Source organism: Passer domesticus, chromosome 12 (genome assembly GCF_036417665.1).
Source record: "Passer domesticus isolate bPasDom1 chromosome 12, bPasDom1.hap1, whole genome shotgun sequence".
In the NCBI taxonomy this organism is placed as follows: Eukaryota; Metazoa; Chordata; class Aves; order Passeriformes; family Passeridae; genus Passer; species Passer domesticus.
Genome location: NC_087485.1, coordinates 2197812 through 2224847, shown reverse-complemented (window position 1 = coordinate 2224847; position 27036 = coordinate 2197812). Strand labels below are relative to the sequence as shown.

Sequence of the window (27036 nt, the reverse complement as noted above, 5' to 3'; positions counted from 1 at the left end):
TACCTCAGGGTTCCTTTTGGGCAGAGAAAGCTGGGCCTGGGAGGGCAGGAGGTTTTGTCAGGGCTCAGGGTGCCAGTTCTGCCACCCCAAATCTGCTGGGGAAGGGAGCCAGGCACCACGGGCACCCCAGGGGAGATGCAGGAGGAGAGGACAGAGAACAGGATAAGGCAGGAACTGGGATTTCACAGCAGGAGGTGTGGGATGTGTCTGACATCTTCAGGAAATCAGAACTGCTCACCCAGTACCCAAACAAGGGAGAATGATTTCCTATCCCACGCTGGAAGACAGGCAGCTGCACGTCAGGAGGGTGGAACTGGCCCAACATCTTCCTTTGGGACAAAGCGGGGAAAAAAGGAAGCAAACAGAACTAAGTTCACAAAACTTTGCTTTTTATTATTTGAAATTGGAAAAGGCTCCTTGGGTTACAATGATCAGGTGTAAAAGTAACACACAGGGCTTGCTCAGCTTTCCAAAACCTGCAGTGAAGTAGGCCAGGTGTTGATTTTATACATCCCATTCCTCTCAAAGCCACCAAGAAAAGAACAGGCAAAACCCCAGCCCTTGGACAGGTGAGGTGGTTAAAATGCAATTTATCATGTTCCACATGGGGATTTGTGGTGGTGATGCCCAAAGGTTTCCCCCCACTGCCCTCTCTACAAAGCAGGGATTTATATTTCACCTTCATTTTTAATACTTTTTATAGAGACTTATCCACACTCAAAACCTACAGGAAATGCCCAGATTAATCCATCAGTGTCATGTTAAAGTGGTGAGTGCAAAATACACATGGGAAGGGGGAAGGGGGAGTAATCAATGACAAAACAAAAGTGCAGATTGCTTTAATTAAGCTAATGAACACAGTCGAGCCAAGTGCTCTTTGCCTCAAAAGTTCCAAGGATTGCAATCCAAACAAAAACTAGAACCACACATTTTAGTTCAGCACACAAAGCACCCAAAGGTCGGTGGCACTCACAGTTTGGTGCCTCTCTCTTCCACTCCACATCCCAAATAATTCACTGTCCCCCTGGGAGGGGCAGCAGGAGCCTTTGGAGGCTGAACAGCACACAGGATTAGTGGCCACGTGAGCAGCCAGCCACAAGACAGAGTTAACACATTACCATTCCCTAAACTAGCAAGTTGAGCCTAAACAACCCATTTCCACACAACACCCAACACTCCCATCGAGTTCCACTAGGTTTAAATTAATAAAAAGCAAGAAAAAGTCATTTCCTTGTTGAAAAGTGAACACGGAGCCAGCTGTGGTTTTGGCTTTTCCTGGGAGCTGACACCTCCAGGCACGTTTGCACAGAATTCCCTTTTTCCCCAGCACACATTTCCTAAGGAACTGCCCTCCCACTGCTGCTGTCCCATTCCAGGGCAGCTGCAGCAGCACTGCTGTTCACTCCAGCACGGAGCTGACACCCAAATTCACAAACAATTCCTTCCTTTTTCCTCCTCCTCAGTAAAACCCAGCCTGACAAACCCCACAGGCACCACGCCTGAGCACAGCACATTCACAGCTCTCAAACCAGGCCCACCAAGGCAAACAAAGTGCAGCTTTGATGTTCCTGCTGTCCAGCTGGCCAAATCCATGTGCTCTGACAACACAGGGAGCAGGATGGAGGAGCAGCACCCATCCCCAGCACATGAAGCAGACACTTGTCCCCAAGCTGTCCCGAGCCAGAATCCAGCCCCAGGTCTTGCAGTGGCCACTGGGGCTCTGCAGCCTCCCTGCAAAGGCTTTGTTTAATCCAAAAAGCTCCTGCCAAGAGTATTCCTACCCCTGACAAGTTGTTTTCCATCCTCGCCAGCACTTTCCACCCATCTGGGATGAAGAAATGCAGCCAATTGTCCCCAAGATTTCCTGCAGAGCCACAAGGACGAGGAGACGTCGGCAGCAGAGATTTATCACCATCTGCAGGGCCCCAGCACACATCATCCCTGTCAACAGCTCCCACAAAGATCCCAAGGGCTGCAGAACCGGGATTTGGGAAAGCAGAGGGGAATGCAGAGCTGGGCAGGGGTGGCACAGCCTGTACCAAGCACAGCAAAGCCCTGGGAAAGCAGGAGCATCCCCCTCACCATGGGGGATCAGACCCAAACTGCCTGCTCCTAAATCTGTCTGCCCTTTCCCAAAGGTTCCAGAGCTGGAATTTTAACTCCATGTTATCCTGCCTGGCTCTGGAAGCACCAGCAGAGCCATGCACAAAGGAACAGGCACAGGAGCATCCCCAGCATTCCCAAATCCATCTGCACTGGATGCTTTCCTCAGCTTTCCTCACCCTCAGCCAAAGCAGAGGGGATTTTCTTCTGAAATGCCACAAAAGCCTGCCAGGCTCGGAGCAGCAGAAGGTGAGAAAAGGCATCAGAGGAGGCATATTAATACAAAATTTGCTATTTCCTTTGCTCCAGACAGAATGAAGCCAGGGGGTACCAGCAGTTTTCCCTTTAATCAGGAATTATCCTGACATTTTGAGGCCAGCCAGGTGAGTTATAAATAAAAAGATGCCACTACAGGGGCAAGGCAGAGCTGGGAAAATTCCCACAGGGCATCAGCCTCCACCAAAGCCCTTCCCTCCAGCCAGCCAAGCAGGTTTGGCCATCAGGAGAGCCTTGGCACTGCCACTGGAAAGGTTCAGAAGGGTCAGGGAGCCTGGAGAAGAGCAGATGCAAACCTGTGCCAACAGCAAACAGGTGACACCTTGCCCAGGTGACAAAGGCCACAGACAGGTCAGTACTTGGGAGAGGGACCTAAGCCTCAGGTACTTGCAGGGCCATCAATGCAATCTGGATTTTAATCTCCATTAAAAAAAATTAATTGTAATTTAAGAGCTAAAAGCAAAACTTATCAAGTCAGTTGTGTAAAAGTTAAGGATTTTTTTTTTTGGTGGGGATATTGAGGTGGGGAGGAACCTGCAATCAGAGCTACAGATCCAGCTGAAGAAGAGCTGGTTTTAGGGACAAGCAATGGGAACAGCTGCCCAAGGGCACATCTCCCATCCCTTTGGGCTGGTAGAACACAGAACTACAGCAAATTCCAAGATAAACAGGCCACTGAGATACCAAATCAAGTCCTAATCCTAGAATCATTTAGGCTGGAAAAGATCTCTGAGATCGAGTCCAACCCTTACCCAGCACTGAACATCTCCAGCTGCCCCAGAAACCTGCACCAAACTGGGAACTGTGGCTGCAGATCAGGCAGGAGCTCAGCACAGAGCTCAGAGCTGCAGCACAAGGCTGAGATGCCCAATTTCAGCTCAGGTCCCCTCTCTGCCCACTCAGGGCACAGAGAGCAGCCCTTCCCTCCCTGCCAGCCCTGTGTGACCCCAGCTGGTTCTTCCCTCTGCAGGAAAACCTCTCACAACCACCCAGCCTTTCCCAGCTTATTCTGCAGGCCTGGCACTGCTCCTCACCCCCAGCGCTGAGGCAGGCTTGCCTCTTCTCACAAAGCTGCAGGAAACAAAGCAAAAAGTGCCCTAAATCACCTTGAAATTCCCAGAGGTCTGGAGAACTCTACCAGAGAGACAGGAATTAATCCTGTGAGTGACATGAGCTGCTGCCTGTTGTCTCTGCTGGAGCCTGGCTCCTCACACAGCTGAGGGAACACATGAGAGCCAGAAATGGCAAAAAGCCCTTGTGAGAGTGAGAACAAAAGCTGCTCACAGGCACTGGAACCAGGCAGGGACTGAAACTTCTCCACAGAAGGGGCCTGAAACCTCCCAGCACAGGTCCAGACACATTAAACTGCAGAGATGTAACAGCAGGGGTTTGTTAGACACCGATCTGGGGAGAAGAGAAGGGACCTGGAGTTTGTCATCACAGCCAGAGGGCAGCTGCAACAAAGGGCTGTGTTAGTGCTGATGGTTTCCAGCACAACCCACAGCCTGGAAATGAGCACTGGCCAGGATTCTCCTGCACAGCACAGTCAAAGGGAATCTGCTCCCTTGCCTGCAGCACACAATTCCCAAATTCCCAAATCTGGAGCTCAGATCTTCCACAAAAGCATCTGGGATCAAACAAGTGCAGCAAGGAAGGGAAAGAAGGGCTCTGTGAGTGGGGCAGCAGCAGCCACCACTCCAGCAGCCACAAGAAGCCACAAGGACAACCCCTTGTCACTCTGGACTCTGAAGGGCAACCTGCACAGGAATGGCAGCCCTGGGGTCACACAGGACCAGTGGCACCTTGTGCTGCCCAGCTGGAGCCTACTGGGCTCATCTCACAGCTGGGCTTCTTTTGGCTCCTTCCTGTGCATTTTCAGACCCACTTTACAAGAACTGAGAAAACCTTTCAGGTACAAACCAATCTGAAGACATCAGAGCTTCTGCAGTTTACACCCATCTCCAGTCCCACACCCAGCTCCTGCAAGGAGAAAAAAAAACATCTCTGGTTTCAGGGAGACACCCAGACCTGAGCTCCAGGGACAGCACATCCATCAAGCTCCAGAAGCCAGGCCAATGCTGCACACACTCATCTGCAGTGGGGATCCTGCCCTGGCTGAGGGAATTCTCCAGAGGAAACCACACACTGCAATTAGCAAGGATGCAGGATCACACCAGCCTCTCCTGGCAATGCTGCACCCACAGAAAGGTTTCTGGAGAGGAGGATGTGCTTTGTCACTGCCCGTTCCTCTGTCCAGCTCTGACCAGAAGTTGGTTTTGTCCCAAGACATTCTTGTTTTGCACAAAGGAAGGTCTGCTCCCTCCTCTGCAGGATCCTTCAGCTCTCCAAAGCACAGACTGGGAAACAGGGACTGCTGGGAAGCAGCGTGGCGTGGCACAGAGGAAAGGGCAGTCAGGGATGTCTCAAGTGGGATGTGTGTACATTTGGGGTAGAAAGGCTTTATTCAAAGTGCATGCTTCTATCCAGAGGAACCGAGAGCGAGGACTCCCCGCCCCGGCCCGGCTGGGGAGCGCAGCAGCCTCGGCCACCCCGAGCCCTGTCCTTCACCACAAACACTCCTCAAGTAGCCAGGGACTGAATGTTCTTGAGCATCTCATCAAAGGCCTCCCGGGAAGGCGCTTGGGCGTTCTGGAAGGAGACCTTGATGCGGCTGTAGAGGCTGAAGGATTTCAGCTCCAGCCAGATGAAGCCGAAGCGGTCGTCGTCGAACAGGACGAACACCCCCGGCGTCCTCTCGGGGCTGGTGAAGCCGTGGCCAGCAATGAGCCCTGTCCCGTAAAAACTGCCAGGGGATGAGGACAAAACAGGTGTGAGAAGAGCCAGGATCACCCAGTGTTTAGTTAAAAATCAGCACAAAGCTCTGGTGAAGCCACTCTGACAGAACAGCGAGATTTACACTCGTTTTTTCAATAAAGACAAAGAACTCCCTGTTGCTGTTTGCAGGTTCCTGCTTTGGGTTATCCTAATTAGCACCTGCACACCAAAGCTGGGTTTTTCAGCAGTGCAGCCCCCAAACCCATGTGAGATTAACTCGTGCAACTCAAGGATGAGCACAGGCTCAATCCTCCAGGAAAGCAAAGGCACGTTGAGAGCATGACCAGAGAGGCAAAAACTAAGGGAAGGGAGAGAAAAATCTAAAGAGCAGAGAAACCTACCAGGACCTGAGGAGGAATAAAGGTCACTCAAAGCTCTGAGCAAGCAGCAGGTGGAGCAGGGCTTTATCCAAACACAACTGAGCTGTGACAGCAGAAGCCTTCTGGGATTAACCAGCTCTGGGTAGGTTTTTCCATGAGCACAGATGTTTGGCTGAAGGTCACCTGTCTAAGCCTCAGCTTTTGGGCTCTTTTTCCACACTTCATTTAGTGTGCTGCTCCACCAACTCCAGCTCCCATTCAGCACAGCTCTCTGCATGCCTGCACCTCCTGCTTGGGGTGCTCAGCACCTGCCAGGGCTGCCCCAAGGCACCAGAGGCCAGGGAGAAGTGGGAGAGAGCACTGTGTTCCCACAGCCAGGAACATGAATGACACACATGGGAATGGGAAGCAGCTTGAACAGTTCTAAATATATGAGCTGAGCAGCTCTGGGACATAAAACACACCAAAAAAAAAAGGGGGGGTGTGTGGAATTCAGGAGAGGTGCCAGCTTCTGAAGTAAATCTAGCAAGGAAGTGGGATGGCAGATGACAGCATGGTGAGAGAGGGAACAAACCAAAGCCTGGGAAATTGGGCAGCAGAGGCAGGAACCAGAGACTGTGCATTCCACATCCCTGCAAATGTTCAAGGCCAGGTCAGACAGGGATTGGAGCAATCTGGTCTAGTGGAAGGTGGGATGGGATTTTAGGTCCCTTTCAACCTCAAACAAGATGGGATTTTAGGTCCCTTTCAACCCAAACCATTCTGGGATTCTGTGAAATCTGAGCCCAAGAGGCTGGGACATCCACAGGAAGGTAAAGGGCACATAAATACAGGACACACCTCAAAGATTTCCCCTTCCCTTTCCCTTTCCAAAATGAATCAGCCATAAAAGCAGCAGTTACCAGACTCGGCAGGTCCGGGGATAATCCTCGTTCCTCGATATCACTCCCATGGGCAGCACGAAGGGCTGGGAAGCTGGGGCCTTGTCCTGGGCCGTCCCCTCTGCCCCAGCTGCAGTCTCTTCCCCCTCAGCACCTTCTCCTCCCAGGGGGCTGGCAGGCTGGGAGGCAGCCTGCTGGGAGTGCTCCTCCTCCTCCTGCCTGTGCTCCTGCTCCTCCCGCCGGACCTGCTCCTGCACCTCCAGCACGATGCGGGACAGCTCGCTGAAGTCACGCAGGTTCTCGATGTCAGGCAGCTGCAGAGGATGTGCCAGGTCTATCTCCACAGTCTGCTGTCCAGCTGGGATGTTGGGATCTCCCTAGGGACAGGAAGGAACAGCACGGCTGCAGACACCAGGTGCTACAGAGCCATGACCTGAACTTGTTAATAGTTCACCCTGTTCTACAATCATCAAGCTGGCAATAAAAAAACTACTGCTTGGACCTTTTTTGTCATCTCTGCTTTTCCATTCCCAGAACCAGAATTTTAAATCAAAAGCTGTACTTGCAAGGCTGAAAGAAAGTCAAAGCTGCAGCTGCAGAATCCCTCCCTGCAGGGAGGAAAGGAGCTCCCCTGCCTGACTTCAGTGAAGCAGTGAAGAGCTGCCAACATTTGGTACCTGCTCCTCACACACACACAGGGGATCTCCAGTGACCTGCTACCAGCTGCTCACAGAAAGCAGCTGGAAGGGAGAGGAAAAGAAGGGGGAGCCAGGAGCAACTTAGCAGAGCAGGTCCTGGTCACTCTGTGTGTGCTGAGATTCACCCAGTGCCACCAATCCCCACAGGGAACAGGGTTTGGGCTGCCAGCTCCCAGACAGAAACCCGTCCTGTGCATCCACCGAGATGCAAGCACCTGAGGCACAGGAAAATGCACTCACAGTGATCTTGGTGCCCTTGGCTTTCTTGCCATGGAAGCTCAGCATGACAATCTCCAGCCCGTGGCTCCCGTAGGTGCCTTTGAAGAGGCCTGGCTGGATGAGGTCCTCGGGGCTGCTGGGGGGGAGGTAGATGCGCCGGTACGTCAGGCAGTTGCTGGGCAAGAGAAAAACATCACAGAAGTCAAGAGAAAAATCCCTCCCCAGCAGCAGTGTGTTTGCATTCTGCTCCTCCAGCAGCTTGGGGATGTTGTCAAGACAGGCAGGATCTGTGTTTGCAGCAAGCTCAGATTTGCTTTAGAGCTCTGCAAGCGCTCCCTCCCTCCCTGCTCTACTCTCCCCACCATCCTCGTGAGCACAGCAGGAGATTCCTGCAGCAAGGAAACTTCCTCAATCCTTGAGATTCCCAGAGAACCTGAGAGTGAAGCATATTTAAACATCTGCTACAGTGAGGTGGCTGCTAATAGAAGCTTGGAGAGCTGGTTAAAATCCCCACTTTCTCAGGGACTCTCTAATTCCTGCACTACAGAGCACACTGACTAATATGGGTAATAACCAGACACTCCTTGGGACCACAGGCATTTGCTCTGTCTTCAAATTAAACAAAGTTATATGACTCAAAAGCACCTTACTGTGCATAGTTATTGTGTAGAATTTGGAATCCTATTCCTACTGCTGTCATTCCACCTCATCTCCCTGTACAGCTGGGAAGCACTGCAAAGACACAACATTGCTCTGGCTGTGAAAGCCCATGGAAAACCCCCCCTGAGGAAAAATGCTGCAGAGTGTGAAGTTACAGCAGCCCTTACTCATATTGGCTGGTGTAGATGAACTTCATCAGGATGAGCTCCTGCATGTGTTCGTGGAAAATGTCTTCCAGAGTCCGACCCCACTCCTCCCTCAGCCACGTCCGGAATTCCTGCAGCACGAGGAGAAAAGGGGGGAGGATGAGGTCACTTCAGTGATGTGCCCCAAGATGGCTTCAGTGTGTGACTCTGTGACAGCACATTTCACTGGCAGAGCCACAGACAGGGCACATCCTCTGCCAAGGACAGGGAAACGTGGTTGGATTTGGGAACAAGCACGTGTTGGCTTGGAAATATGCTGAACAAATAGTGATTATGGTAACTGCCAGTGATCACACAATAAACAGCTCCCCTTCAAATAAATCCCAGGCAGAAGCATAAACCTCCTCAGAATAAAGGCATGAGCATGGCCTGTCACTGCAAAGTAGCTCATCTACTCTTTCTCTCACAGTAACTCATTTGTGTGCCCACAAGCTGACTCCTGTGCCCTGTCCTGACACGCTCAACATAAAAGAAAAAAGCTTTTGAAAAGCACTGAGGGTTTAGGAGGTTAAATCCTGCTGATTTAATACTGATGCATCTAAATCCAAAAGGATGCTTTGAAAGCATCTCCTGAAGTACCCCAACTGCAGCTCTGACAAGTTAATACCCTGCTATGAGTTGGTGTGATAACAGCTTACACTGAGATAGCAGCCTGCCAAGTGATATTCCAAACCTGCCTCCTTTATCTTCCCAAGCCAGATCCTCCAATTTCCATAAAGCCACGCACACATAACGTGGTGCTTTGAAAGTATTAAAGCATTTCTCATCTGCTCCAGCACCAGAAAACACTTAACTAAACCTTGCAGCCAGCTGTTTCCCATTAGCAGACAGACATTTTACAGCCTTCCTCAGAAAGCAGCTGAAATATCAGATTTGTCACGTGGAACCAGCTGGAAGCAAAGAGCAGTACCTGGCACAGGTATTCATCCTGCCATTTATACCTGCATTTAAACACAGCTATTTCAGTCAGGAATCTGCCTTGCTGGGTAGAGCTGACACACACAGGAGAAACAACCAAATGAAGCTTTTAATCCCTCGAGCAAGGCAAGCAGTGGGAAGGTGCCTCCCTGACCAGCAGGTATCCAACTGCAGCTGGTGCTCACTGTGTTTGAAAGATCTTAATTATACAGACAGCAATGCCACTGAGATCAGTGCCTGGCGTGCTGCTGATGGCCAAGAAGTGCTGCTGACCCTCCCTGGACAGGTCTGCTACCAAAACAGGAGGAAGGTGCTGGGGCTCAAAGAGCACCTTGACACAAAACTGCCTGAAAGAGGGAATGAGCCAAAAGCTCCCAGCCTGGGGGTTCATGCATGCCCAATGACACAGGAATCAGAAGGGCAGCAGCTGCAAGCAGATCTCAGGAAGGGGACACACAAAGGCAGAGCACTCACCTCCTGCCTGCCCCCTGACATCCGGTGGTGATCTGTCTGGTTGCACTTGGTGGAGAACTCGTCCTTCTTTACAATCTGTAGTCAGCAGGGAGGAGAATTGAACAGGTTACACAATTGAACAGGTTACACACCTGTTTAGAGATGCTTGGGATGATGGAGCTAAGACTGCTCCCAGTAATTTTACAAAACAAACATTGCTGGATTTACTACAACAGAGAAATCATTCACTGCTACTGAGTGCAACAGCTACAGAACAGAGAAACAATCTCAGTGCACTCTAATGAAAATAAGAGTTTTAAGCTGCTTCCCTATTTAAGCTTCCTCCTTTAAAGAAAATCTGTCAGGAAGCTTTTCAAAGCATGCAATGGATGCTGCATCACCTTCCCAAGGTCTCAGCATGGGGAGAGCTGCAGAACAGGTCTGTGCCTGCCTGGGCACACTCAGCAGCTGCCCAAGGCCAGCTTACACATCCCTTCCCCAGCCTGTGCACATCCTGCTGCTCCCAGCCCAGGAAACAGCACAAGAGCCTGGCTGTGCCACTGCCAGGGAACAAATTCAGAGCAGGCAACAGCCCACACAACTTGTCAGACACATAATGAGTGTAAAGCTGGTGCCCACACACACAGCAGGGTGGTGAAAGCCGTATCTCTGAAATAAAATTCTCCCAGCTTTCTGATGAATCCATTTCCAGAGGCGAAGTGCACAGACAATGCTGAGGAGGCAGAGGAGCCCACCTGGATGTGGCCATTATGAGGTCCCTTGTGGCCATACATGCACTCCACCGTGGCACATTTCCTCTCCATGAGGTGGATCCTGAAGAGGGGCTTGAATCTCATGGGATCATCCACGTGAGGGTCATGAGGGGGCAGGTACATCCAGCCAATGATGAACAAACCATCCACCTGCAGAGGGACAGGACACAGAGCCCAGGGGATCAGCTTTGCAGGATTCCTTAGGAGTCTGCAGCAACCTCTGAGGCCTCTCGTGGCCCAGCAGCTGCAGAACAGTTTGCTGCACTCCCAAACAGCTTTCCAGCCATTAACCCAGACCATATGCACTCCCAGGGTGAGGAGGGTTTCTTTACAAGGCTTCCTGCACCACTGGGAAAAGCTCAGGCCTTTATTGCTGCAAATGACTTGCCTGGAGTGCAGGATCCAGAGGGAAAGACCACACAGCAAGTCAGACTCTAATTGGTTTGAGAGCTCCTGCTGGCAGATCTTCTGCTTCCCATGACTACCCCTGCTTTTTGCATGAGGAGTTATTTGCTTTTATTACTCAGAGCACAGGAAGCAACTCTCCTCTACTGAGAGGCACAGACCCCCCCTGCACACCTGACAGAATCCTTTCCCTCAGGGCCTGCAATTCCAGAGGCAGGATATTCTCCAAACAGAGAGATCTGAGAAAAAGTCTTTAAAAGTCTTTATATTGACCTATAAAGGTCACAGGGGAAGCACTGATGCAGCTGGATGCCCTCTTACATGGTTCATGCACCAGAATCTTGCAAAACCCAAAGGTCTCATGATTTGTTCTGCTTCAGGCTGGCAGCTGGTGAATCCTGCTGCAGAGAACAAGGGCTCCAGGCAAACTCCTGGCTCAGCTCTCAGTTCAGAGTCAAATGTTGCTCATTAATGCTCTCCCAGCAGCACCAGAGCTGCCAGGCTCCACAGATCTTGCACCAGTGTCACTCTGCACCTGATGCACGAGTCAAAGGTTTGCCAACCACACAACTGCAAAGCCCTTTGCAAAAGGTTCAGCTGCAGGCAAAGAAAATGAAGTAAATGAACAGACTCCTGTGCCAGCCACTGGAATATCAGTGCCAAACTCTAAATCAAGCCTTTCCTTCAAACACTGATCATGTTTTCTACCTGCTCCTGGGGCTGTTTGGTGCAGAGCTGAAATATAAAAACTGTCTGGAGAAAGGTGATGATGATGAGAATCCCAGAACCATTCAGGCTGGAAAAGAGCTCCAGGACCATGGAGTCCAGCCTGTGAGCAGTCCCCACTACAGCAATGAGTGCCACCCCCACTCCAGGGCTGGGGATTCCCCCGTGAGCAGCCCCTGCTGTGTTTAACCACCTTTCCTGTGAAGCAATTCCTCCTGAGCTCCAGCCTAAGAGAAACCAGGAAAGAACCACGGAGCACCCTCTGTGCCCAAACCACCCACTCAAGGACTGACTGCTCAGACTATTCAGTGGTCTGGGAATGGCTGCCAGGTGTGGGAAGTGTAAAAATCCAGCTCTGAGCCCCCAAAAGCCCCGGGATGAGCCCCTCACTCACCACCACGTTCAGCAGTCCCCCGTAGGGCCCGATGTCCGGCTGCCACAATCCCAGGATGTGCCGGTAGCGGTGCAGCACTGGGGAACAGGGAGACACAGTGAGCACATCCCGCCCAGCCACTGGGATTTTGGGAATGAAAACCCTGCTGCCAGGCTGCACACAGCACCCACAACTGCATTTACGCAGGAGAAGTGATTGTGTGCAAGCTGAGCCCTCCCCCAAGCTCACACACTTTTATGTTCTTTATTCCTGGCCCTGTGGAAGGGCAGAACCACCTACCTCAGCAGGAATTCCCAAAGAACTTTTGCAACACAGTCCCATGAATGCAAATCACACCATAAAACCAGAGCTAAAACCAAATAAAAGCATCTGCTGCCTCCAGTTACCAAAAATGCACTCAATGCTTCACACTGCAAAGCAACAGAAAATAGGGAAGGGCAGCAAGGAACAGGGAAATTGGAGGATTTTGAAAGCATTTCTCTGCCTTGTGTAGACAATCTTGGCTCCAGAGTTAAGCATCCTTAGGAACAGCCACTGGGAGCACGGGCAAAGCACATGGATCACTCCAGCTTGGGAATTTGGTGGTGTGGCCACATCAGTCACGGCCTTAAAAATTCTAGAGAAGCAGCTACACCTCAGCAGTGCCCAAAAGCCGCTTCCAAAACCCACCCAAAATCTACTCTAGCAGTGGAGGCTTCCCTGTTTCTCATCTCAGAGCCAGCTGTCCCTCCAATCCCATCTAAACAGAGGAACATTTTCAGCAAGCAGGAAAAAAGGGTTTTTACAGAATAATCTTAACCCTCCCTGGTGAGGAAAGCTTAGAGATGGGACCCACCTCCAGTCCTTACACAGCCTTTCCCCTTGTCCATCTAATTCCCTTTTGTCCATGTGGTTTCCTCACACAACCAGCACCCTTCAGAAGAAGGCATCACACACTCTGGCATTCTGGGCAGGAACAGCAGCATGCACACTGCTTCCATGAAGATGGCAGGAAGGTATTTCACTGAGATTTTACAAGTCCATGGCCAACTCAGAAGGCCACAGTAACTCTTTTTAACCTCCAGGGCTGGCTTGAATAATAGGGCTGGGTTTGCATTAATTTAAAAGCAGAATTGTGTTTCAGTGCAGCTGCTCCAGCAGCTTTGTTGCGTTATTTACTTCAGACAGCAAGAACTACAGGAGTGGTTTTATTCCACCAAAAGCAAGAACTTCCACAGGAGTTTAGGATGGCAGGGAGGGATGTCCAGAGCTGCTGCCAACTGGCCTGGAGGAGCCTTTTTCCTGGGCAGTAAACAATTCCACTGGCCTGGTTTCACCCAGGGAACCAAGTGCAGCACAAACAACACTAAGGCAAGCAGGCAAACCCCATTCCCAGCTCAGTAATTACACATTAATTAATGGCATGAGCTGCTCCACCCACCACACTCTGCCTTCTACTCTGTCTGCCACAGAGCTGATAAAACCCAGCCTTTTTTAATATATTATTATTTCTGTCCTATTATTTTAGGACAGAAAACTAAGCTATCCCAGGGGGAAGAGGATGTTCCTCCTAGCCCAGCTCCTGTTAGGAGCAATTTCAGGGAACAGAGCTGAGCTTTTTTAGAGGCCAAAAAAAATGTCATTCACTTCCAGAACTTACTGGGGAAAATGCTGGTGCTTGGCCAAAGGCCCAAACAAGTCTCAAAACACAGCTCAGTTTTCAAGCCTGGGCTGTCTCTGAGCTCCAGCAAAACAGCAGCTAATATTAATTGCAGGGAAACCTGATGAATTCCAGCTCTGGCTCCTCCTGGCAGGAGACAGGATGGATTTAGCATTTGTTTCCCTTCCTGCTCCTCGAAAGAAAACAGCACTTGGGTCTTTCTCCAAGGTCTTCCACTGCCTGTGCTCTTGCCTATCCAAATTTCTGAGTCCACATCCTGCCAAATGGAGCAAAACCACATCCAGTGGATGCAGGAAGGTCTCTGGAAGCAAAAGGAGCTGGAGCAATGAAAGCAGTGCCCTGGCTGGTGACACCTGACCTGCTGGTGGGAAGAGCTCAGAGTAATCCAGGTGAGCTTAAACCCCTGGGGAAAGTGATCTGAGCTCACCTGGCTGACCCTGCATGAACAGCAACTAGGGAAGAGTTCCATGGAAAATCCTGACAGCACAGGAGGGGAAAAAGGGGAAATGGGCCACTGCATCTTAAACCACATGGGCTCAGAACCACAGAAAAGAGCTCTAGGATCACTAAGTCCAACCACTCAAGCTTTTCTCCAAGAGAAAAGGAGCACATCAGAAATTTGGGGCTGGAGGTAAATAAATAACAATTGAAGGAACAGCACTAAATGCCATTTAAGATTGGAGCAAACATCCAGTCTCCAAAGGAATCAATCCTGCAGCTTGGATTTGCTTCTCCTTCCTTTGCAGCCCCAGAACAGACACCCCAGGTTGCCAAAGCCCAAACTTTGTCCCAGTTCCTGCTGTAGCCCTGCTGCTGGTCTGTCCTGACTCACATTAAAGCCACCACCTCCCCTGCATGGCCCCTGCTCAGTTGCTTCCCTCAGCACAGGGAATTCTGCACATCCACTCACTGATTAATGCGTGTGAAAAACTCCATTCCCAAGCAGTGGGTTAGTAACTGGAGTCTGCCAAACTCTGCAGACCCAAAGGAGCATCAGAGACAGCTCAACACCCCCTCTAAACAAACACCAAATAGTCCTGGCTTCTTTAATTGATGTAAACTAATCAGTCCTTCTCCCTCAATTCCTGCTGAACACTGAACTCCAAGGGTTTACCTATTCCTCCCTCAACACAACACGAGGAGGGGAAAAAAGGTTATCCAAAGTGAGGAAGGCAAATCACAATGTTTAAAACATTAGCAGAACGTTTCCTAGAGACAGAGATGGTGCTTAAAAGGATTCAGTGTGCAGAGGGGGAATTACTATGGGAACACTCAGCATTTTTCTCTGGGAAGAGCTGTGGATTGCACTGTGGCTCACTTGAATCACCACAAAGCTCTTTGCCAGTCCAGAGCTGCCTTTGGGAGGTATCTCTGGGTATTTGAACTCTTTCCTGGGTATCTGAATTCAGATACATGGCTATTAGAAACAAAACAGGTTTAATAAAAGGCAAAATAACAAACAGAAAAACTCGAGCCAAGTGCAGAGGTCTGCTCCTGGTAAAAACACTTCACAAAAGCCCTTTAGCTCTTTTGTTCTTTTCTACCTGATGGGCCAGGCGAGACGTTTTGGCTTCTATCCAATTAGATGTCCTCAAGTTCTTAGTGAACTCCCTGAGGTCCTATGAGGTGGCTTTTCATTTAATTGTTGAGAGAAACTTCTGGGCTTCTTCCCTTTTTTGGGGGACAAAGGCCAGTTTTGCCACTCTGTCATTAGGGAGCACACTCCTACACCTGGTATCTGAATTCTTCCCTCAAAGAAAGGAGCAATTCCCACCGAGCAGAGTGAGTGCTCCAAGAAGCACCTGAAGGAGACCCAGCAGCCCTCAGTCCCCACCCTGCTCACACTGCCACCCCGCAGGGTGCCAGCGCTCTGTGACACGCCCCAGCCACCCCTGGTGGCACGTCCCTGCTGTGCCAGGGTCAGGCCAGTGCTTTGCTGCAAGGCAGGGCACAGTCCATGCAGCAGCCCGGGTGCAAGCGGCAGCGGGTACGTACGGCAGGTGTAAACATCTCTGTACTCCATGTGCTCGTAGTCGGGCAGGATTTTCATAAAACGCCCCGACTTCACCCGGGGGTTTATACCTGAACAGACAGAGCAGGGTGAGTGCCAGCAAACTCTGCTCCACTGGGACCAGCAAACACTTCCATGGATCTGCATCGACCACGCAGGGAAGCACAGCTCGCTCCTGAGTTTGCTTCCAGGTGTTTCTGTCACCCTCAGTGCCATGTGAGCAGGATTTCTCACACAGAAATGCTCCAGATTCCCACAGACATTATTTACAAATGGCATCCAGTGAACTCCAAGTGGAATCAGAGCCCTTTCTCAAACTCTGCACTGCTGCTCAAGAAGACCAAGTCGCTCCATGGGCCTTGGATTAGTTCTGCTTTCAGGCACTTAAGCTCAGTTCCCATTTTCCCCCAGCATTTCTCACAGAAACACACTCAGGGAATGGAAAAGTCCAGGCAGTAATCCCAAATTAACTCCTCTGCAATTAAAGAGGTTTATGGGACAGCACAGAAAATGGGGTGACACCAGCAGCCATCTGCTCCTGGCACAGGCCAAAGTGCAGAATGTGAGCAGAGGAGCTGAGATGGGGCATCCTGAAAGCCAGAACTGCTGCCCAGCATTCCCAGTTTGGGGATCCATCCCTGACTGGGAGTGCTGGTTGGCTACAAACACAGATCTGACACAGAAGGGCAGGAAAGGCCAAATCAAGGGTGCTCTCACACATCAAGTGTGACCCTTTGCTAATGGATGCCATGGATTTGAAAACTACCCATGGAAACCTAGGTGTGAAGTAGATTTATTGCAGGTTATTAAATAAATAACCTGATTACACTCTGGAAAGCTGGAAACAGTGGGAATGTTTAGGAAAATATCCCACAGGCTCATCCTCTCCTCAGCCATGGGCTGGAGAGTCACCACTGTCCTGAGCCAGTAAGGCCATTTTCACTCACATAAAAGTGCATAAAAAGCACTAAATACAACTTTAGTATCTCTGAACCATGGAAGTTATGCAGTGAAAAGGACTACAGGTCATGAAGAGATGTTGTCCCACTTGAAAATGGCAATGAAGAGCTGAGATCTGACCTGGTATGTGCTGTGGGGCTGTCACCACACCAAAACATGGGATTAAATGGGAATTAAGGGAGGCCTCAAGGGTTAATGGGACTCCTCTGGGGACATGTGTGTGCTGGCTCAGCATCACTCAGCCCTCCCAGCCAGGAAAATGAGGCAGCTCCATCCCTAGTGTAATAGGGAAAGGGAGATATCAGGTGATGAAATAATTATTCTGTGGATGCTCAGCAAGTCTATTAAAAATGGCATTAAAGCCCTTCTACCTATTCTTATACTCAGCTTTAAGATCAATGGGTCACTGCTACTTCAGGGTTTTAAAGGGTCCCACAGACATTTCCAAAACACACAGACACCTCCTGCCAGGCTCTCTTCCTTCAGGGAATGCTCATCCCTTTCCCACTCTCCTACAGCCATTTCCTTTCACTGAGATCAAGGCTTAGGAAAAAAAAAACCTGTTAATTCCTTAGCAAGATCTGAAAATGGCAAAACAGGATGAAAACCCCACAACAAACTTCATTTAAAAATTAAATTCCATCCTCTTCTCCCACCAAAGGGCTGGGAGGCACAGAAATCCTGAGTTTTGATATTAAATAAAACTCCAAACATATCAACTTCCCAATGAAACCCCTGCAAGTCTGTCTGAACAACTGCTGCCATCAAAGTTTAATAAATATTCATCATTTCTGTGCTCTCAAAACTGGTATTGAGCACGATTTGGATTGGCTTCATCACTTACGTTTGGCGTAAACGTCTCGACAGGACACTCCTGTGATCTCCAGCTTCCTCAGGTTTTCACACACTCCATATTCTGCAACAACACAGCAAAAAAGGATCAACTCTGGCACAAACAGGTTTGGAGCCTTGACATCAACCACTGAGATCTGATTTGTGCTTTCTTGAAGCTGCCAAAGCAGACCAAGAATCTGATTTTTGCTTTAAAAGCCGGATGCGATTCCACTGCAGGTTCCAAGACATTTCAGAGGCAATGCCTGCAACAAACACAGCAGAAGGCACAAACACACCCAGCAAAGTGGCAGCTGCTCACATCTCAGCCAGGAGGAGTGTGAAATGTGGGAGACATCCCCATTCCAGCTGGGATTGTGTGCCTGCTCCCAGCAAATCACCGCTGTGCGCAGCAATTATCTACTCTCCCTGAGGTACCCGACAGGGAAAACTGCTTATTAGGATCCTGAAGGAAAGGTCACAGGCTCGAAAAAGAATGAAACACAGACATAAAACAGGCCCCAGCATGTACAAATATGGTTACACTGAAAGCAGATCAGATTGAGACAGGGCTGCTGTGCAGTCAGATGCTTTGATTGCTTCCAGAACCCCCCGAAAACAAAGGGAGTCGGAGATCTGGGAGCAGCTTTGAAGCAGAAAATGAGATTCTCTCCTTTCATTTTCAGGAAGTCAACGTCGAACTTCTAAGAAACTTCAAAACAAAAAAAAAAATAAAAGCAAGTACTAATGTCTCAGTGCCAGGAATTCTCCAAAGAGCAGAGGGAGGAAATGAGAGGAGGGAGATCCCAAAAAATCAGCAGTGACAAAGCCACCCTGCTGCAGTGACCCTGACAGATCTCAGCACAGCAAAGTGCCCTCCTTGACATCAAAGCCATCAACAGCACAGATCAAACAGCAGCCTTCCCCAGCAGCACAAACACCTGCCAGGTATTTGACACAAAACTGTATCTCTGCAGACCTTCATCAAGCCATTAAATACAAACTTCATCCTCAGCTGAGCATCCTTGAATCAACAACCGTGGCTGTGAAGCACCACCTAAAGCTGGAAACCCTCTGCAGGAGAGAACTCAGGTTGCAAATATGAGAAAAATAGGAGTTTCCCTGAATTAATTCAGCCTCCTCCTGTCTGTAAGTGCAAGCACACAATGAGAGAGGTTTACTGGCAGCCTGTCTCCAGGGAATCCACATCCTGCACACTCTGGCTAAGCCCGAGGGTGAGGGGGGCACAGGGCACAACAAACACACTGCCCTTCATCAAAAAATGCCAAGGGCAGTGGCAGAATTCCTGCTGACTTCTGCAGGCAAAGGCAGAGGAGGCTCTGAGGGCTCTGAGCCCCAAGGTGGGCTGGGGAAGCACAATTAGCAGAGCTGAGCTGGCAGGAAGAACTCACAGCACAAACAAACCCGTCAGTGCTGGGGCTCTGCCAGCTGAGTGCTGCAGAGCCATGGAAGCACAGCCCCAGGGCAGCCTGGCAATGCAGAGCCACCCTGCCAGAGCCCTCCAGGCTGCCCAGCACCCCTCTGCACCTCAGAGAGGGACAGGGAAATGCACCCAAGGGGTGGAAACACATCCAAGGGGTGCAGGAACAGTGTGGAATGTCCTCAGAAAGGGCAGGAACAGGCAACTCTTGTGCACCTGAACAAAACTCACCTGGCCCCAGTGATGCCTCAGGTTTTGGCTTTTATATTTTTCAGACACTGTGCTGCTTTAGTGTGTGGGTCTGGATTCACATCAGGGGATGGTGAGCTCTGTGCACAGAGCAGGGACACAAAACAATTCCTGCTCCAACTGGGCACCAAGGACAAATGATCCAAATCTCAGCCCCAAGAGCACAAACCCCGTGGGCTGGAGAGAGAAAAACAAGCAGGATGGGACTGCAGGGGCTGCAGCTGGAACTGGACAGTGAACTGCAATGTGCACATGGAGCAGAACTTAGAGAAGTGAGAGATCTTGTGACCAATTATCCATTTTTTGTGACCATTTTGGTTCATCTTGGGTGCATTGTGGGACCATTTTGGTTCATCTTGGGTGCATTTTGGGACCATTTTGGTTTATTGGGTGCAGCCCTGGCTGGGCTCTTGTGCTGCCCACTGAGGATACCCTTTTAATGAATCCCTGCTTTATTCCTTAGCTCTGTCCAGCCTTCCCAAGGCATCAGCAGGACAGGTGAGATGAGCCCTGGGCACTGCAGGCAGGGAAGGGATTTCACTGCATGCCAAAGGGAGGAGACACACGGAGGATCCTCCCCAAATGGAATCTCCAGCAGCACCAGGAGTGACATTCCCCATTCCCACAGTTTCCCAAAGCCTTCTCCCTAATCCATAAATCCCTCAAGTGAGTGCCATGGGAGATCCACCAGCAGCAGTTACCTCCAAATAACAGGCTGGGAAAGGATTTGATGTCACAGCTTCATGCAAGGGCCCCTGACAACCTGCAGTGAAATTTTATGAAAGCCAAACTGTTAATAAAGTGCTTGTAATTCCAATCTCACCTGGAAAGATTCAAATAAACTCCTTTAAATAATACAAAAATTATGGATTTCTATATTGCTACATGTTATTTGTCACTAGATATCCAAGAGAGTATTACTGAGAAAACAATAATCCCATCCTAATGTGCTTTAAGACTCATTTTATAACTAATTCTTATCCTATTTTGGTCAGCAAACAGCTACAGAGTGAAAATGCCACAGTGATGGCTGAGCTCCATAAGTGCATTACTGCAGCTCTTCTGACCCAGCTGCTCACACCAGCATGGTCATTTTATGGGAAAAATCAATCTTTTGGCTCACAGTGCCTAAAAAAACCCCCTCCAAATATCTTAAGCATGAAAGGCCAGCTCCTTTTAATCCAGAAGGCAAGAGGGACATAAACTAACAGCAAGTAGAGCCTCAAGATAATGAGAGAAAAATAAATCTGGGAAGGTTTTCTTTACAGAGAACAGAAATCCCTTTCCAAGAAAGATCTGAAGGGCTCGAGCTTCCTGGAAAATTCCACTTCAGTGCAATTAAATCTATTTTAAGGAAATGTATCTCAGTGCAACAGCTCACTGAGTAAAGTATTTTTATTTTAAGGAGTTAATAGTCACAGAAATTCACACCCTTGGAAAATGGCTACTTAATCCTGCTTGCAAAGCAAGGATGGAAATTGGTTTTTCAGGTCCCCACTGACCAGCTGGAAAGGCTGCTGGTTTATAAGGAGTGCTGATTTCCCAAACACAGGCACATGCTGCTGTTTCCATGGTCACATGCACGGGATTTTAAGGGCTTGGAAAAGCAGTTTCCATTGGCTATGAGCTGCACTAACACTTCTGCAAGTGGCATTTCTCCCCTGCCCTGCTCCCAGCACTTCCAGGCCTCCCAGTCCCTGCTCCTCCCCAAAAGAAGCTGTGTCACCTTCACCCTGCAAGGACTAGTTTGGAATTTAAAAACAAGCAAGGCTCTCCCATCCTGGGCTGGGAATAACCCCTGTGCTCACATCAAAGCCCAAATTCCTGCTTTTCTGCTGCCTTTCCCAGCATGGCAACGCCAGGGAGCTGCTGGAAGCTGTGTGTGCACATCCACAGCTCTGAGGAAATGAGGATGTCTGGCAGAGCTGGATCCCCTTCACCATTACTGAACTTCCACTGTGTCCTGGCTAATCAAATCTTCCAATTATCCCTGGATAAATGCATGTTCACAAGGCTGGAAATAGAACAGAGAGGATAAAAACTCACTGGATTATTCCAGATACCACAAAAATGGGAGATTCTCATGGTAGCAGTTCTAAGTAGCAGGTGGACAGATTTGGAATTCTTGCTTCCAAAGGTTGAGCAATCATATTAAAACACATCCAGCCCTCTCCCAAACATTTCTGCCAGGGAAGGCCTGGGGCTACCCTAGAGGAACAGGAGATTTGATCTGCAATAAATGCACATATCTGTGGAAACCCTAAAGCAGAGGATGGGCAGCTTCAGATGTGCAGCCTGCAGACAGGTCTGAGACTCTCTGAGGGGTGGCTGAGAGGGCTGAGCACTGCCTGAGCAGTGGGAACAGCCAAGCACAGCCCAGCTGGAGTTTAAAAGCCTGGAAAGGTCATCAGGGATGAAGAAAAGCCACAAACTAACACAGCACACAATGCTTTCACATCACACAAAGGGAGGTTGGAGCCTTGAGGCTGATGAGAGCCACCTTCACTAGGGCACAGCTCTGCAAGAAATGGTTCCTGTAGTGGCAGCATTTGTACATCAAACTCCTGCATGGATTCCTTGGAAGCTTTTAGAGCTGAACCCCACCCAAAAGTCTCCTTACTGAGTGTACACATTTCCCACCCTTCTTTCCCTCCTCTTTCCACACAACCTGAAGGTCACAAACTCCAGCACCTTGGCTGACATTTTCCAGCAGGCCCAAAAGCTGCTGGAGGTTGTTTTCACAAACAAAAGCCTTTCCTTCCAAGCTCTAGAACTGGTTATTCTGCATTGCTGGTCTGTTCCCAGGTGTTCTGCTGCACTTGCCCTGTTCTGGTCAAAGATGAAAGAAATTAAAGATTAAAAATGGACTATAAGGTGTTAATCAAGGTAGAGCAGGCCACCAGCCAGGGTGACACGAGCTTTAATTCTGCTCCTGCTGCAGGGATCAGCAATCTCCTATTTATAGAGAACATGGAAGTGACTGCAACCCTCCCCTTGCCAAGGAAGCAATCCAGAGACATTGTTTACCCCAAACAGTTGCAATGATAAAAGGACAACAAGCTCTGCCAGTGTCACACAATTCCCCATGCTTCATCCCAGGGCTCCACCAGCAGCAAAAGCCACTCCACTTTCAGGCAGACAAGTCCTCTGGACACTTGGAATAATCACAGCATGTTTTCAGACTAATCTACAGCTGGGCTGGCCCAGGGCAGAGCAAGACATCAACACTGCAAGGACTGAGGGCTCCATCCAGCTTGGGGCACAGCCAGGCTGCTCCTGTCCAAGAGAAAGAATGTCCAAAACAAAGCACTGCAACAACAGCTCCTCCCAGAAAAGCTCCTCTCTCTTCTGGTTATTTCAGGGTTCTTTCCTGCCTCTGCACTGCTGTGCACTCCTAAAAACAGAAGTGGTTCTGCACATGCAGCTGACAGCAAGATGAAGTTTCCCAGTTACTCCTGGAACACCGTGCTGGGTTCGGATGATCCTTGTGGATCCCTTCCAGCTCGGGATACTCTGTGATTCCATGATCATCAGCAGGCTTCAGAGTGAATAAACCAGCAAGGCACACGTGCTCTTGTTCTGTTTTTAGGACAAGCAGGCTCACAACAAGGCTCAGGCAGACACAAACACACACATTTAAACACTGAGCTCAGACAGGAATTGGTTTTGGAAAAGATTACAAAAAACAATGACATTTTACGTTTACATTTTATGTTTGATTATCACACAGTCACCAGTGTATGGCTGTGCAGAAACACAGCACAGAATATTTTAAGTTTTAAATGCATATTTATTTACCAACACCTGATGTTTACCTATAAAATAATGCCCAATTCCATACTGGTGTGTACAACCATCCAAAGTTACAGTCCCACCTCAGCAGGGAATGCAAAGCACCACAAACAGCCTGAGAAGTCCAGCTGAGGAGCTGCCTGGAAAACCAGAGCTGGTGAAAAGGCTCAGAAGCAGTTTCACCATGGTAGGAAGACTCTGGCCAGGTCCCTTATCTGCTCAGCACAGCTTGGGCAGCTGCCTGTGGAACAGGATCCTCCTCAGCCACAGCAGCAGCCACCAAGGCACTCTGACACTGCTTGGAATGGATATGTTGGGAAACTGGAGAAATTACACGCAAAGAGAATCAAAATTTGGTTTATACACCTCTCACCTGGCAGTTAGCTAAGGGCCATAGACAAAAGTGCTGTCTTGATACCTTCCCTTCCTGTCCAGGGTAGTTTCAGCCATACAAATCCCACTGTTTCCTTCATTTCCTTAAATTTCAGCTGAGTTTCATCCATTGGAAAGAAAATCCAAGGAGCAGACATGAATTTGATAAATAAATGTAAATCCCCATCAGACCTAATTCAGTAGGTCTTTTTTACAAGCCAGCCTAGCCTAGAGTTAAAAGTGACATACATTTCTATATACACATTTTGCCAGGATCATAACCTATTAAAATAATTAATCAGTGAAGTTTTGCAAACCATTCATCAAACACACAAATCTCCACGTCACTAGAGAAGTATAAGGAAAGAATTAAACCATTTCATTAGCCTGTCTCCTAAAAAGTGTTAAATCAAGTGTTAAATTATTGGGACAATGCTGAATTATGAAATAATGCTTTGGTTTACATTTTCCAGGTGCAGCCTTTGTGCTGTCCAAAGGTTCTTGGATAGTGCTGATAAGGCACAAATTCATTCCTGCAAGGTTTCAGGCATTCCACCAGATCCCACTGCAGGCAGCCACTGACATTCCCAAATCTCTCATCCCCGTGCCCTCACTGCTATTAAAAACAGAAAGCAAACAGGAAAATTCACATGACTTCATGCGGTGGCAGCAGGAGCCCCTGGCAGGATGGCAGCGCTTGGAGAGGATGAGCACAGCAAGGCAGACCCTGGGAGGTGGGACAGGACTGAAATAACAAACACACAGCCACAGCGGTGGGAGGAGGAGGATGAGGAGTACGGAGGGAGAAGCGCAGCCTCACAGAGGAAAAAACACCTCCCGGGCCTTCGCATTACTGCAGCACAGCATCCTGGCACCAGAGCATTCCTGGAAAACGCACAGCCCAACCTGGAACCTCTCCACGCTGCCTCTGTACTTCCCAAGGATGCCCTTACCCAGGCCCGGCCTCCTCCGGACGCGGCTCCAGGAACCCCGAGGTCCCCCCTTTCAGGAGCTGAGCATTCCCAGTCCTCGGGATTCCCACAAGGACATGCTACATGGAGGCATCACCTCCCAGGGCCTCTCCCATCCCATTCCTTGGGGGACACCCCCAGCTCGATGCCCTTTGCCGCAAGCCAAGCGCCACCACCAAGGGACCGTGTCCCGGGGGATGTGCCCAGGTCTCCCCCCTGCAAACATGGAGCCCTGCGAGCCACAGCCCGCACCCCAAATCTGCTTTCTGCCCTGCAGCCCAGGCCCCAGCCCCTCAGGAGCCCCCCCAGCCCCTCAGGAGCCCCCCCAGCCCCTCAGGAGCCCCCACAGCCCCTCAGGAGCCCCCACAGCCCCTCAGGAGCACCCACAGCCCCTCACGGCCCCCAGCCCCTCAGGAGCACCCCCAGCCCCTCAGAAGCCCCCACAGCCCCTCAGGAGCCCCCACAGCCCCTCAGGAGCACCCCCATCCCCTCAAGAGCACCCCCATCCCCTCAGGACTCCCAGACCCTCAGGAGCCCCCACAGCCCCTCGGGGCCCCCAGCCCCTCATCCCCTCCGGCAGCCCCGGTGTGCTCCCGCAGCCCGCGGCGCCGCCCGCGCTCCCCCGCAGCCCCGGGCCGTGCGGGCCCTCGGTACCTTCGCGGCAGCGCCGCCGCCAGATCGTGTCGGTGCTGAGGATGCGGCGGAAGGTGGTGCACACTCGGGCCAGGCTGGGCAGGTCGGTACCGGGCAGGGAGCCGAAGATTTGCACCAAGAGCTCCGGGGGCAGCTCCAACAGGGACAGCGGGGCCCGCCCGGCCGGGCCGGCCTCGACTGAAGGCGGCAGGGGCCGCCCGCCCTCAATGCGTTCCGCGGCTTCGTCGTCCTCCGTGACGCCGCCACCTCCCGCTTCTTCGGGGTCCGTATCGGTGTCGGGCTCGCTGTCGGCGGCGCCGCGGCGTTGCTCCCGGGCGGCGCCGCGCCGGCGGCAGCCGCGGGCGGGCCCCACGCCGCACAGCCGGGCACACACGGCCATGGCCGCCGCCGTTCTGACCGCGGCCGCGGGGCGCGCCACCGTGCCGGCCACCTGCCGGGCCTGCCGCCGGCACCGCCCACCGCAAAGCCGCACCAATCAGCGCCGCCCACCCGCCGCTAGGCCACGCCTCCCGCGCGGCGCCTCCAATCAGCGCCTCCTCGTCCAGCCGCGCCACGCCCCCGCAGGTAGCGGAGGCTTGGTCCCTGAGCGACGCAACCAGCGTGTGCGCCGCCTAGCGGACCGTGCGCATGGCGGGGCCGGTGCCCGGTAACGGGGAGCGCTGCGGGCCGGTGCAGGGCTGGGGCCGGGTTCACCGCGCCCCGTCCCGCCTCCTGCTCTAATTCCATGATAAAAATAGACATTCTCTTCCCTTGGGAACGCGTGGCTGCGGGAGAGGGGGGAAAAAAATGAGGAAACCACCTTTTGCCCCGTGTGAGGATCGAACTCACGACCTTCAGATTATGAGACTGACGCGCTACCTACTGCGCTAACGAGGCTCCTCTGAAAACAGCCCCGCGCGCAGGGCTCTTGTTCCTGCCCTCCGCCTCCCGGCCCTTCCCGGCGCTCGCGTCTTCACCGCCATTCCCGGGATGCTGCCTGAAAAACCTCTTTCCGTACAAAAATCTCCTTCTCTGCCCCTCTTTTGATTGTTTCGTTCTTTTTTCCCCCACTCCTTCTTTTCCCTGCTTTTCTGCCAGACCTCAGATTTTTTGCAAATGGCTCCTCTTTTCCACAGTGTTCTGCAAGAAATACCTAGGGTTATGTCTTTTTTTGTTTTCTTTTTTTAATTTATTCTGGAAATGGCTCCTTTTCATTTCCATGTTGTTCCGCAAAACAGCTGCAGAGTCCTTTGGGGTTCTTAAGCATCCTCATCCTGCTGGCCAGGAATAGACTGTGAGGGCTGTGCTGACAACAGGCTCACGAGGAAATCAAGTTGCTTCTACATAATTAACAAAAATTAGAGCCAGCCTGGTTTGCTGTGAACAGACGCTGTTCAGCTGGGATTTCTGCAGTGGAACGAGCTCCCTGCTCTCAGAGATTGCTCGGCACAAGAGGGTCCCCAGTGATGCTGGCTGAAGTGCTGCCCTGAATCCTAATGGAGGGGCCTCACCCTCAGCGAGGGTCCCACGGATGCAGTCGCCATGACAATCGAGCAACAAATCCCCAAACTGGCAGGAGACGGAAAAAACAGAGATTGAATTGATGCAGAAAGTCTGAGAGCATCGCCCACGAGAATCGCTGCAGGGAGGCTGCTCTGCAGAGCAAGGAGCTGGCAGAGGGTGGAGGAGGAACACACCTCTGGCACCGCAGAATCCCACAATGGTTTGGGTTGGAAGGGACCTTAAAATCATCCCATTCACCCCCTGCCATGGCAGGGACACCTTCCACCACCCCAGGCTGCTCCCAGCCCTGTCCAGCCTGGCCTTGGGCACTGCCAGGGATCCAGGGGCAGCCACAGCTGTGCCAGGGCCTGCCCACCCTGCCAGGGAACAATTCCCCCCCAGTATCCCATCCATCCCTGCCCTCTGGCAGTGGGAGCCATTCCCTGTGTCCTGTCCCTCCATCCCTGTCCCCAGTCCCTCTCCATCTCTCCTGGAGCCCCTTCAGGCCCTGCAGGGGCTCTGAGCTCTCCCTGGAGCCTTCTCCTCTCCCAGCCTGGCTCCAGAGCAGAGTTTTCCCAGCTTTTGGAGCATTTCCCTGGCTCCTCTGGACTCTCTCCAGCAGCTCCACGTCCTCATTACATTGAGGGCTCCAGGGCTGGACACAGAGCTCCAGTGGGATTTCATGTGAGCAGAGAAGGGAGCATCACCTCCTTGTCCTACTGCTCACAGTCCTCTGACCAGATGAG

The 27036-nt window shown here is 51.0% G+C and overlaps 1 protein-coding gene and 1 non-coding gene across 3 annotated transcripts; both read right to left on the bottom strand.

The window, feature by feature from the left end:
- Positions 1–372: 372 nt before the first annotated feature.
- FBXO31 (F-box protein 31) lies at positions 373–25265 on the bottom strand. Of its 2 annotated transcripts, XM_064387318.1 has the most exons (10): positions 24809–25265; positions 17343–17414; positions 15523–15609; positions 11868–11944; positions 10325–10492; positions 9591–9665; positions 8160–8269; positions 7354–7507; positions 6437–6792; positions 373–5182 (listed from the first exon to the last, which is right to left on the bottom strand). In XM_064387318.1, exons 1-10 carry the CDS (start codon positions 25185–25187, stop codon positions 4960–4962), a joined length of 1701 nt encoding a protein of 566 aa, XP_064243388.1. In that variant the 5' UTR covers positions 25188–25265; the 3' UTR covers positions 373–4959. The 2 variants fall into 2 exon arrangements, with proteins under 2 accessions (XP_064243388.1, XP_064243389.1); XM_064387319.1 differs by lacking the exon at positions 15523–15609 and having other exon boundaries at positions 24809–25263.
- A 346-nt stretch (positions 25266–25611) lies between these two features.
- Positions 25612–25684, bottom strand: TRNAM-CAU (transfer RNA methionine (anticodon CAU)). Its single transcript has one exon. It is a non-coding gene; the product is annotated as a tRNA-Met (tRNA).
- Between the last annotated feature and the right edge of the window lie 1352 nt (positions 25685–27036).

What these genes read in the sequence shown, in the direction of transcription:
- FBXO31 (XM_064387318.1), bottom strand. Translation starts at nt 25,187, where the DNA reads ATGGCCGTGTGTGCCCGGCTGTGCGGCGTGGGGCCCGCCCGCGGCTGC. An exon ending in TCGAGACGTTTACGCCAAAC is followed by an intron (nt 15,610 to 17,342) that starts GTAAGTGATGAA and finishes CTGTCTGTTCAG; the next exon opens with GTATAAACCCCCGGGTGAAG. An exon ending in TGTCAGGGGGCAGGCAGGAG is followed by an intron (nt 8,270 to 9,590) that starts GTGAGTGCTCTG and finishes CTCGTGCTGCAG; the next exon opens with GAATTCCGGACGTGGCTGAG.